The following is a 13465-nucleotide window of genomic DNA, read 5'->3' as shown; positions in this document are numbered from 1 at the left end:
ATTTATAATAATTTATAAATATGTAATACATTGCATATACATATAATATTGATAATAATATTATAATGGAACATAATATTATACTACTAATAATACAATATAATAATATTAATTATATATTAAATGTAATATTACTAATAATATTACCATATAATGATGTAGTACAATATAGTAATTTCGTGCTTATATTGTGCTATGCTAGTAATTTATTGTATATTGTAGTCTTTAAAAAGGGCTGAAAAACCAGGCTTATACTTTTGAGTATATACAGTAACTCATATATTTCTTTCCCAAGGGAGAGAGTTCCAGAGCCGGCAGATCTAAGAGCTCGTGCTGGTTCGAAGGGGGAGATACAGTCACTAGAATGGATCCATTCTAGTTTGTCAACATCCTTCTTGGATTGTGGTGCCCAGAACTGAAGCACGGTGTTTTTGTTTTATTATCAGGTATTCCTGGCTTGCTGACTCCCTGCTATGCAGGCCAGAAGCCCTCTGGAACCTATGGGCCCGTCAACCCAATCCTCAATGCAACATATGACATCATGACCAAGTTTTTTGACGAAGTTAGCCTAGTGTTTCCGGACTTCTACATACACCTGGGAGGAGACGAGGTTGACTTCACATGCTGGTTGGTTTTGCCTTTTTTGAAAGGATGTAGATGAGAGGGAGCAAGAGACAGGAGGTGTACGGGCCTGTCGGGGGAAGTAGAGATTCCTAGGAAGGTGGCAAAGGTAAAAATAAAGTCCAGTCATGTCCAATTCTGGGGGTTGGTGCTCATCTCCGAAGAGCCAGCGTTGTCCGTAGACACCTACAAGGTCATGTAGCCATTAGCATGACTGCATGGAGCGTCGTTACCTTCCTGCCGGAGCAGTGCCTATTGATCTACTCACATTTGATTGTTTTCAAACTACTAGGTTGGCAGAAGCTGGGGCTAACAGCGGGAGCTCACCCTGCTCCCCAGATTCGGACCCCTGATCTTTCAGATAGCAAGTTCAGCAGCTCAGCGGTTTAATCTGCTGCACTATTGGGGACTCCATATAATTATATATAATACTATAATACTAATATTATGCTTTGCTAATATGATATTATATATATACATATAATATTATGATGTAATACAATATAATACTAATAATAATACAATATAAAAAGGTAAAGGATTCCCCTGATGTTCAGTCCAGTCGTGCTTGACTCTGGGGTTGGTGCTCATCTCCATTTCTAAGCCGAAGAGCTGGCGTTGTCCATAGACACTTCCAAGACCATGTGGCCGGCATGACTGCATGGAGCGCTGTTACCTTCCCGCCAGAGCGGTACCTATTGATCTACTCATATGCATGTTTTCGAACTGCTAGGTTGGCAGAAGCTGGGGCTAACAGCGGGAGCTCACCCCACTCCCCGGATTCGAACTGCCAACCCTTCGGTCAGCAAGTTCGGCAACTTAGCAGTTTAACCCGTTGCGCCACCAGGGCTCCTATCTTTACATACAGTTATCATGATTTTCTATGGGCGAGCAGATGGTGACTGGTAGATGGCATATGTTTTGTATCTCAAAAACTAGAGCTTGATAGGTGCCATTTTTTGGAATCAGCAGGCCAAATATATCCAGAAACAGATCTGATATTAGAAGCACCAAAGTGAGTGTTGGCCAATGTTCAAGGGCCTTTCCACACTGTCCTTCATTCCAGAATCTGATCTCAGATTATCTGCTTTAAACTGGAATATATAAACCTGGGATAAACAGATAACATGGGATCACATCCTCAAGTCTTCAGAAGTCAAACTCTCAAACTCTCCGCTTTGGGGGTCCCAAACCCCTAATGCCAGCGAATGTGTTGGGCTGACTGTCCTTACTTCTATTTCTCAGTGGCTAATAGTTTCCTCCTTGTGATCTCGAGGAGTGGATCTTGATGTCATGCTCTCTTTGAAGAAGTGAACATGAGAAATTCTTAATGTCTACATAACTGTCATTCGTGCATAGGATAGGAGTATTTGACCTTTGAAGGAAGTGATTGTTGCTTAAGGGCTTGGGTTGATTCATTGCCTATTTCTGTCTTGTTCCTTCCCATGTAGGAAGTCTAATCCAGACATCAAGAAATTCATGCAGGAAATGGGGTTTGGCACAAACTTCACCATGTTGGAGTCCTTCTACATCCAAAGGTAATTTCCCTTCTGTCATGGTTTGCAAAGATGTGTGTGAACTGGAAAATCAAATGCATGAAGCCAATGGGTTGAGTTTGCAAAGACCTGGGAATCAGTTTGTAACTGTTGCTGTCCTGCTGCTGGAGAACCGGTTTGAACAGGTTTCTCTCTCTCTCTCTCTGTGTGTGTGTGTGTGTGTGTGAGAGAGAGAGAGAGAGAGAGAGAGAGAGAGAGAGAGCGCTAAACGGGCTGGCAGAACCTTGGATAAGCGAATATCTTGGATAATGAGGGATTAAGGAAGAGCCTATTAAACATCAAATTAGGTTATGATTTTACAAATTAAGCGCCAAAACATAATGTTATACAACAAATTTTACAGAAAAAGTAGTTCAATACGCAGTAATGGTACGTAGTAATTACTGTATTTACGAATTTAGCACCAAAATATCATGATATATTGAAAACATTTGACTACAAAAATGCCTTGGATAATCCAGAACCTTGGATAAGCAAGTCTTGGATAAGTGAGACTCTACTGTACTGAGTACTGGCTGGAAAGAAGATGGCTCTTTACTCAGAGAGGCCTGGCTATTTCTAAGGCCTTGTTTTCTGCTGATCTTCACTGAAGTGGACTCATGGACTAAGAAAGGATTACAGTAGAGTCTCACTTATCCAACGTTCTGGATTATCCAACACATTTTGTAGTCAATGTTTTCAATATATCGTGATATTTTGGTGCTAAATTCATAAATACAGTAATTACTACATAGCATTACTGCGCATTGAACTACTTTTTCTGCCAAATTTGTTGTCTAACATGATGTTTTGGTGCTTCATTTGTAAAATCATAATCTAATTTGATGTTTAATAGGCTTTTCCTTAATGCCTCCTTATTATCCAACATATTTGCTTATCCAACATTCTGCCCGCCCGTTTATGTTGGATAAATGAGACTCTACTGTATTACTTATAACTGCTGATTTCTGTAAGCAATCTATTGTAAATACCATTGTTCTGTTGATCGTTTGGATTCAGTAAAAGTCCCTGTGTTGCTTGTCCTGCAAAGCTGAGTGGTGCATCATTCTGCAGGGTGTCTCTGGGCTCACAGGCACATGTGAGAGCTTCCATCTATCATCCACAAACCCCAACACCTTCCTCCCAGTTGCCAGTAGCTTGTGTGCAGCAAAAGCCTTCTCTTCCACACCAAGATATCTCCATTAGTGCTAGATTACATTGCCCATCATCCTAGGGCGACGGAGGAGCTGCTTTCTAGCAGTAAAGGCACCGCCAGTCTTCCAAGCAAAGTTTCTCTTACTGTGTACTAAAAGATAGGAGATTTCTAAATCACCTTTTGTCAGATTGTACTGCTTGGCTACTCGTTCTGTATCTTCTTGGCTCTCCTCCACTCCTGGTGATATATGTACTTCCATAGGAGATGCTCCTGGTTGGCTTAAAAGTTTTCAATATTGAAGCAAAGGGAATCAATGAGAGGAAGAGCCCAGGATCTGGAATGAATGGGAAACCATCTCTTGCATTTAGCAGGCCTTCTCTTTATTTCAGGCTGCTGGATATTGTCTCTTTCTACAGCAAGGGCTATGTGGTATGGCAGGAGGTCTTTGATAACCAAGTGAAGGTAGGTTTGTAGCCTTGTTTTTTTCTCCTTTGCTGTATTGATAGGTAAAGGTTTTCCCCTGACATTAAGTCCAGTCGTGTCCGACTCTGGGGGTTGGTGCTCATCTCCATTTCTAAGCCAAAGAGCCGGCGTTGTCCATAGACACCTCCTAGGTCATGTGGCCATAGGCATGACTGGATGAAGTGCTGTTACTTTCCCGCAGAAGTGGTACTTATTTATCTACTCACATTTGCATGATTTAGAACTGCTAGGTTGGCAGAAGCTGGCGCTAACACCGGGCGCTCACTCTGCTCCCTGGATTCGAACCTGCAACCTTTCGATCCGCAAGTTCAGTAGCTCAGCACTTCCAACACTCTGTGACATCGAGGGCTCCGTAATTATATAACATCTATCATAATCTTGCTCTTCTTCCCGTCTGTATTTTTAGTCACACAGCGCCATTATGAACCAATCTTTAAATATTTTACCAATTTAATCTGTGAAAGGTTTCTGATTATTTTGAAAACATTGTTTTTTTTCTTCTAAGGAGACATCAATTTATCAATATCTGCAAAATTTAGTAATTTTGTCAACCATTCACTTACAGATGAAACAATACTGTATATAGTCGAGTATAAGCCTAGTTTTTCAGCCCTTTTTTAAGACCGAAAAAGCCCCCTTCGGCCTCTACTCGGGTGAGGGTCCTGGTTGGCTTATATTCAGGTTGGCTTATGCTCGAGTATATATGGTACATTTATTATTTATATCTATTATTATTGGTATTATTACATTTATTATTTTACTCTATTTATTATTAATACATTTATTATTTCACTTTGATATTATTATTACATGTATTGTTTTACTCTATTATTACATTTATTATTTTACTGTATTTATTATTATTACAGTCATTATTTTACTCTATTATTATTAAAAGGATACATAAGCATATTTACATTGAAGAAGATGGGTGTAATGATTTAATCACTTTGATATTATTGTTATTACATGTATTGTTTTACTCTATTTATTATTACATGTATTATTTTACTGTATTTAATATTATTACATTCATTATTTTACTCTATTATTATTAAAAGGATACATATGCATATTTACATTGAAGATTGGTGTAATGATTTAATCACTTTGATATTATTGTTATTACATGTATTGTTTTACTCTATTTATTATTACATTTATTATTTTACTGTATTTATTATTATTACAGTCATTATTTTACTCTATTATTATTAAAAGGATACATAAGCATATTTACATTGAAGAAGATGGGCGTAATGATTTAATCAAAGTTGGGCAGTCTTATCTTAAATTAGTTTTGTGTAAATATTCAAAAACATTTAACCTACCGATGCCTCAATTGATGTAATTCTATTTTTATTTCTGAAATTTACCCCTCGGCTTATACTTGAGTCAATGTTTTCCCAGTTTTTTTGTGGTAAAATTAGGTGCCTCAGTTTATATTTGGGTCGGCTTATACTCGAGTATATGCAGTACTTTCTTTCAAGGGTCTGGCACACACTATTCAGGCCCCTTCCACACTTCCAAAATACCTGGAGGGCCCAAGTTTGCCTATGCTTGCCACAGAGTCCCTGTTTCCCACTTTCACAGGGGTCCTGCACCTGTGGAGGGGTGATTATAGGCTTATCTTTTGGGAAAATAATAGGCTAATCTGGGTCTCAAACAGGACAGAAAAGTACAGTATCCTCATACACTCCCTCTTTTGACTAGGTGAAGCCTGATACTGTTATTCACGTGTGGAAGCAGAATGACGGGACGTACCCGGACGAGACGGCTCGTGTCACCAAAGCCGGCTATCGAGCCCTGCTCTCTGCTCCTTGGTATCTTAACGTCATCTCTTACGGCCAGGACTGGGTGAAGATTTACGAGGTGGAGCCTCTCGCCTTTGAAGGTGCGTTCGCTCGTGTTCACTCACATGGGTGGCAAATATAAATGAGAAAGAAACTCATTGGCTGAACGAGACATACTTGACTTCTCCGGACAGGCAGCCCAGAGCAGAAGAAACTGGTGATCGGCGGGGAGGCCTGTATGTGGGGCGAATACGTGGATGTGACCAACTTGACCCCAAGACTCTGGTGAGATCAGTGACCATTGCACCGAGCCATCTACACTGGCCTTTAATAATAATAATAAACTTTATTTATACCCCGCCACCATCTCCCCAATGGGGACTCGGAGCGGCTTACATGGAGCCATGCCCAGAACAATACAATATAACAGAATATAAAGAGAACAACAAATCATAACATATTGAACATTACAATAAATGATAATATACATTACAACGCAAAATCAGCAGAACAATAAAAACAAGGGCGGGCCACATGAACACTAAGTTAAAACTCGGGGTGAGAAAAGATATAGGAATAATAACCACAAAGAACAGGGTCATAAAATAGTGGTGACACCAAGTCCTTGATGGTAGTACAGTAGAGTCTCACTTATCCAACATCAACGGGCCGGCAGAATGTTGGATAAGTGAGACTCTACTGTACTTGCTCATTCCTTTCTGCACACTGCTGGATGTTTTTATGGTGTCATAAATTAGTTAAATTAGCATCCCCGCATAAAGTGGTACAGTAGAGTCTCACTTATCCAACACTCGCTTATCCAACGTTCTGGATTATCCAACGCATTTTTGGAGTCAATGTTTTCAATATATCGTGAAATTTTGTGCTAAATTCATAAATACAGTAATTACTACATAGCTTTACTGCGTATTGAACTACTTTTTCTGCCAAATTTGTTGTCTAACATGATGTTTGGGTGCTTCATTTGTAAAATCATAACCTAATTTGATGTTTAATAGGCTTTTCCTTAATGCCTCCTTATTATCCAACATATTCACTTATCCAACATTCTGCCGGCCCGTTTATGTTGGATAAGTGAGACTCTACTGTACCTACAATTTTCTACTCGACAGATGCAACTGTTTTTCGAGCTGCTTAGGTCAACAGCGAGCTAGGCTATTAATGGTCTGGGGCTCAATCCGACCTGGGCTTCAATCTCATGACCTCTTGATCAGTAGTGATTTATTGCAGCTGGCTACTAACCAGCTGTGCCACAGCCCGGCTCTCTATGGAGTTCTTTGGCCTGAAATGCTTCATTCCAATAGAGCTCACCATTATCTGTGGTTTTGCATATCCATAGATTTGGGAGTCATAGTTTATTCCTATGTAGGGAGATAATGTCTGGTTTGCGTGATAGATTCATTTCCTGTCGGGTCAATGCACACATTACCCCCCGTTTCACGTCTTCTGTCCCAGCTGGAAAAGAATGAGAATGTTCAGCAGTTCCTTTTTTTAGGAACCAATATGCGATCCCATTATTAAATTTTAATATTAATAATCACAATTATAAACGGGGCTTGGAAATCAGTCATGAAAAATTAATTCGCTTCCTCCCCCAATTCATTTAATTTTCGACAATTAAAAAAATTCATTATTTTAATATTCAGACACCTGTGGTGTTATTTTGAGTAACGATTGCCGCTTCTCATCAGTTTAATTCACGAATGGTCATTTTAAAAAAACTGCCCTTAATCTGAAGATTTAGCAAATCAGTTAACAATGCCTTTAACAACCTAACATTAAAATCTCAGGCTTTATGCAATTGTTTTCAAGGACTAATTGCTCTTAATATTGGCTTGGGTGGCGTTATTAATATCCTGAGAGCCACCCTGAAAGGCTTTTGGACCCCCAAAAGGCAGGGTTGTTTTTCACAAAATATAAATAAATAAATAAATAAATAAATAAATAAATAATTTTAAGGGTGCTTATTTATTTTCTTCAAGGCCTAGAGCTGGAGCCGTAGCAGAGAGATTATGGAGCAACCAGACGGTCCGGAACGTGGAAGATGCCTATGCGAGACTGGCAGACTTCCGATGCCTTCTGCTCAGGTAACATCACCTTCAATGCACCCCTTTTTTTTGACAAAATAGAACACTAAACCTCATACTCTTTTCGGGAGTTGGAGTCCAAAAGATCTGAAGGGTTGAACTGCTTTACAACATCCTTTACTATCATGTTGTTCTCAAGTCCAAAAGTATTTGACTGCAACATCCATCACCCATGGCCAGCAGAGTCAATTGGCCATTTTGACTGTATGCATAATAATAATAATAATAATAATAATAATAATAATAATAATAATAATAATAATAATATGAAATCCAGCATATCTATCTTGTTTGCTGTGTCATAATAAAATAATAATAATAATAAAAATAATATTGGGTGCCGTGCCAAAAGATCTCAGCCGGCATTTGGAAACAATAGGCATTGACAAAATTACGATCTGCCAACTGCAAAAGGCCACCCTACTGGGATCTACAAGCATCATCCGAAAATACATCACACAGTCCTAGACACTTGGGAAGTGTTCGACTTGTGATTTTGGGATACCAAATCCAGCATATCTACTTTGTTTGCTGTGTCATACAATAATAATAATAATAATAATAATAATAAAACTTTATTTTTGTACCCCACCTCCATCTCCCCAAAGAGACCCGGGGTGGCTTACATGGGGACAGGCCCAACAACACAGTTAAAATGTAATTACCGTATATACTCGAGCTAAGCCGACCCGAATATAAGCCGAGGCACCTAATTTTACCACAAAAGAACTGGGAAAACATTGATTCCAGTGTAAGCCGAGAGTGGTAAATTTCAGAAATAAAAATAGATACCAATAAAATTACATGAATTGAGGCATCAGTAGCTTAAATGTTTTTGAATACTTACATAAAGCTCAAATTTAAGATAAGACTGTCCAACTCTGATCAAATCATTATTCTCATTTTCTTCATTGTAAATGTGCTTATGTATCCTTTTAATAATAACAGAGTAAAATAATACATGTAATAATAATAATAATACATGTAATAATAATAATAATAATAATAATAAATAGAGCAAAATAATAAATGTAATAATAATAATAAGATCAGAGTGAAATAATAAATGTATTAATAATAATAATAAAAATAGAGTAAAATAAATAAATACAGTAGAACCTTGGATAAGCAAATATCTTGGATAATAAGGAGGGATTAAGGAAAAGCCTGTTAAACATCAAATTAGGTTATGATTTTACAAATTAAGTACCAAAACATCATGTTATACAACAAATTTGACAGAAAAAGTAGTTCAATGCTCAGTAATGTTATGTTGTAATTACTGTATTTACAAATTTAGCACCAAAATATCACAATACAGTAGAGTCTCACTTATCCAACACTCACTCATCCAACGTTCTCGATTATCCAACGCATTTTTGTAGTCAATGTTTTCAATATATCATGATATTTTGGTGCTAAATTCGTAAATACAGTAATTACTACATAGCAATAGTTATTACTCCTTATTATCCAACATATTCACTTATCCAACATTCTGCCGGCTCGTTTATGTTGGATAAGTGAAACTCTACTGTAGTAGCAAAAATAATAGCGAAAAATAATAAATGTAATAATACCAATAATAATAGAGAAAAATAATAAATGTACCATATATTCTCGAGTATAAGCTGACCTAAATATAAGCCAACCAGGACCCTCACCCGAGTATAAGCCGAGGGGGGCTTTTTCAGTCTTAAAAAAAGGGCTGAAAAATTAGGCTTATACTCGAGTATATATGGTACATAAAAATGCAATTCACAATGTAAACAGAATAAAACAACATTATAACAATGATAAAAGCATCAACCAGCAACCAAATACAGTTTCTGTTATCTCCATGGTTGTGTGGACTAATAAAGGATAGGCTGATAAATAAAGTGCATGATCATATGTTAGCAGATAAGGGCAATGAGTTTCTATAAGTCAACACATCTAGTATGTCTATGTGTTGGAACTTCTCCATCCTAATCCTTAGATTTATCTGTGCTCGTGCATTGTTGTGCAGTTATGAGTAGCATTAAAGGGCATGAGGCACACTTTGCAGAGCACCAGCTCTTTATAAAAAAAAGGTTTCTCTGAATATAATCACCTATTGACCCATTTTATTCCCTTCTTCTCATGTTGCAGACGTGGAATCCGGGCCGAGCCACTTTTCACAGGATACTGTGACCACGAATTCAGCATAGTTTGATTTGTTGGAAAATCTGTTCCTACCAAACGTATGGGTTTTTTTTAATCAAAAGTGTCTATGCAATAAGTACACAGTGGATGCAGGATGTTTTGTATTTCTCTCAAACAAGCACTTTTTGAAAACGAGGAATCATTGGTTTGATAGACCCAGAAAAAAAAAACATATCAAATGACTTGGGTAATGCTGCAATTCCTTTGGTAGAAAAGTGTTGAATAATCATTCTAGTGTATCCTGTATGCTGGGAGTGGGGGGGGGGGGGGGTGGACTCCCGTTTCCACATCTGGAAGATCATTTGTTGTTTACTGCTGCTCTGTGCATGATTTATGAACAATACATTTTATGGGAGAGTAGGTGTTTCTTTTGGGCAACTGAAATAACACTTCTGAAGATCTGCTATATATTTTATGCATTGGCATATCTTCGTTCCTAACAGTTCAAAGAGATAACCAGGGATTTCAGTCTAACAACTGAGAAACCTAAGTGGCCTTGTGTGAATACTAGTGGATATTTACCACAAAGGAGAAGATTGACTCAAGCGAGGGCAATGGGCTGGGCAATTCTTCTCAGGAAGATCATACTTAATTCTTTAAGATCATACTTTATACTTTAATTCTTCTCAGGAAGATCATACTTTACAAAAGGTTATACATTTCCAAAGGTTATGATTATTCCAAATAGTTGAAGTTCTGTTGAACGCTGGTGCTTTTCAGCCCATTGCCCAGCATTGCATCACTTTATCTCCAGATGCCTGGGTCTGATTTACAATGTTATTGCTTGCCACTGAGACCCCAAAATAGCTTAGGACTAGCCTGCCCAAAGGAATATCTGCTTTCCCATACATTTCAGCTCCATTCCGGGTGTGTTTTCATGTATTCAAGTCATCTGTTTACTTGTTTACCACAATAATTTCACAGGGTTTCCTTATGCAAGGAATACTCAGGTGCCTTTGCCAGTTCCTTCCTCTGAAATACAGCCTCAGCGGCAGTTTCCCATCCAAGTATTTACAAGGGTAGACATAAAAGATCTCATCTAGTGTATTTGTCTTCCTACCTGATTATTGTGGTGACTTCCATATGGATGTTCCAGGTTTTAATTCTGGGGAGGAGTTCTCCAAGGTGATGAATCTTATCCTCAAAAGAGGTTTGGGGTCTTGGATTGCTTTGTGTTGCTCTCGAAAGCCCAGATCAGATTCTCTGCTACAAGAGCAACTTTGAGGAGCTTTGTCCAATGCCGTATTGACCTCCGATCTACAAAAATCCCTTTCAAAAGAGCTTCATTGGTAGCCCTTTAGATGCCAGGCTAAGTGGTCATTTCAGCTCTTGATGTACATTTTATAGAATCATGGAATCATCTCTACCTTTGTTTCTCTTGATTGTTTTGACTTCTGGATATTAATATTCAAACATTGTGATGAAACTTTGGCCAAGATTTGTTTTTCTTATTCAACCTGTTGTTTCAATTGTTTCATCTCATATATATACAGTAGAGTCTCACTTATCCAACATAAACGGGCTGGCAGAACGTTGCATAAGCGAAAATGTTGGATAATAAGGAGGGATTAAGGAAAAGCCTATTAAACGTGAAATTTCGTTATGATTTTACAAATTAAGCACAAAAATATGTTTTACAACAGAAAAAGCAGTCCAATAGATAATAATGTTATGTAATAATTACTGTATTTACGAATTTAGCACCAAAACTTAGCAATGTTTTGAAAATTTGACTACAAAAACATTGACTACTAAAAGGCAAACTGCGTTGGATAATACAGAATGTTAGATAAGTGAGACTCTACTGTATACACACACACACACATATACAGTAGAGTCTCACTTATCCAAGCTTCACTTATCCAAGCCTCTGGATTATCCAAGCTATTTTTGTAGTCAATGTTTTCAATATATTGTGATATTTTGGTGCTATATTCGTAAATACAGTAATTACAACATAACATTACTGCGTATTGAACTACTTTTTCAGTCAAATTTGTTGTATAACATGATGTTTTGGTGCTTAATTTGTAAAACCATAACCTAATTTGATGTTTAATAGGCTTTTCCTTAATCCCTCCTTATTATGCAAGATATTCGCTTATCCAAGCTTCTGCCAGCCCGTTTAGCTTGGATAAGTGAGACTCTACTGTATATACATACACACACACAGAGTAGAGTCCCACTTACCCAACACAAACGGGCCAGCAGAATGTTGGATAACTGAAAATGTTGATAATAAGGAGAAATTAAGGAAAGCCTATTAAACATCAAATTATGTTATGATTTTAAAAATTAAGCACCAAAACATGTTTTACAACAAATTGACAGAAAAAACACATGACAATATTATGTAGTAATTGCTGTGTTTACGAATTTAGCACCAAAACATCACAATGTATTGAAAACATTGACTACAAAAACATTGACTACTAAAAGGCAGACTGTGTTGGATAATACAGAATGTTGGATGAGCGAAGGTTGAATAAGCGAGAATCTATGGTGTGTGTGTGTGTATATATATATATACAGTAGAGTCACTTATCCAAGCTAAACGGGCCAGCAGAACCTTGGATAAGCGAATATCTTGGATAATAAGTAGGGATCAAGGAAAAGCCTATTAAACATCAAATTAGGTTATGATTTTATAAATTAAACACCAAAACATCATGTTATACAACAAATTTGACAGAAAAAGTAGTTCAATACGCAGTAATGCTATGTAGTAATTACTGTATTTACGAATTTAGCACCAAAATATCATGATATATTGAAAACATTTGACTACAAAATGCATTGGATAATCCAGAACCTTGGATAAGTGAGACTCTACTGTATATATTTGTAATCCTCCCCTTGGGCATTGCCAGTTGGGCCGTTCTGAAAACATTTCAAATACATAAACCTACTCCTTTCCTCTTGTCCAATGGCAAAGAATATTACGTCTCCTCGGGAAGAGACATATTGTACTGGGCCTTCGATATGTTCCATGTATCTGTCTGGATCTACAGCTGTATAAATCATGTGGATAATAATAAATGTTAGATTGAGATTGAGAGATTGCTTTAATAAAACAGGACACTTTTTTTTTTGAACGTTCAAGCGTCTGCACTTTTCTTTCCTCCGAATAGTGGGAAGTTGTTTTGTTTAATGTACCTCGGCAGAGGTGAAATGGCCGCCCGTTGGCTTGTGTTCACCTCTCAATTCTTTTTACATGCATAGTTCTGCCAACTCTTTCCAGACACTCTCTTTATTTACTGTTTGTTTATTTAGTGCTGCTTGAGGTCAATGGCTTGTACGTTGGTTGTAATGCCAGCAAGTGGCAGCACTGATCTGGCGATGGACTCTTTTTTCCTTCTCATCTGGAACAGTGTGTGTCTGCTTTTTCATGGTATTTGCTGTCATTCGAATTGATCGATATGGGATGCAATTATCTGTGATTGCCGTAAATCATAGGTCCCACAAATGCAGAAGATTCCATAATCTATCTTTATACATTCAAAAGAAAGAACTTAATTATCTGCAAAATAGATATGGCCATCAAGGTCACTGCTTTGAGCATTTTGCTCCAAAAATGTTTTTTCC

General features: G+C 37.5%; 1 protein-coding gene across 3 annotated transcripts in view; it reads left to right on the top strand.

The window, feature by feature from the left end:
• The window catches only part of hexa (hexosaminidase subunit alpha), a 32526-nt gene extending 19551 nt beyond the window's left edge, over positions 1 to 12975 (top strand). For all 3 annotated transcript variants that reach the window (XM_062963370.1, XM_003229304.4, XM_008123320.3), the window contains exons 8-14: positions 447 to 627; positions 2073 to 2159; positions 3702 to 3774; positions 5509 to 5689; positions 5783 to 5873; positions 7592 to 7696; positions 9827 to 12975. In XM_062963370.1, the coding sequence (XP_062819440.1) occupies positions 447 to 627; positions 2073 to 2159; positions 3702 to 3774; positions 5509 to 5689; positions 5783 to 5873; positions 7592 to 7696; positions 9827 to 9890 (782 nt within the window). In that variant the 3' untranslated portion in view covers positions 9891 to 12975. The remainder of the gene's footprint in view (positions 1 to 446; positions 628 to 2072; positions 2160 to 3701; positions 3775 to 5508; positions 5690 to 5782; positions 5874 to 7591; positions 7697 to 9826) is intronic.
• The last annotated feature ends 490 nt before the right edge of the window (positions 12976 to 13465 follow it).

This window comes from Anolis carolinensis, unplaced genomic scaffold (assembly GCF_035594765.1).
Source record: "Anolis carolinensis isolate JA03-04 unplaced genomic scaffold, rAnoCar3.1.pri scaffold_11, whole genome shotgun sequence".
Lineage (NCBI taxonomy): Eukaryota > Metazoa > Chordata > Lepidosauria > Squamata > Dactyloidae > Anolis > Anolis carolinensis.
Note: the sequence above shows the minus strand (reverse complement) of the source record. Positions and strands in the feature narration are given on the sequence as shown.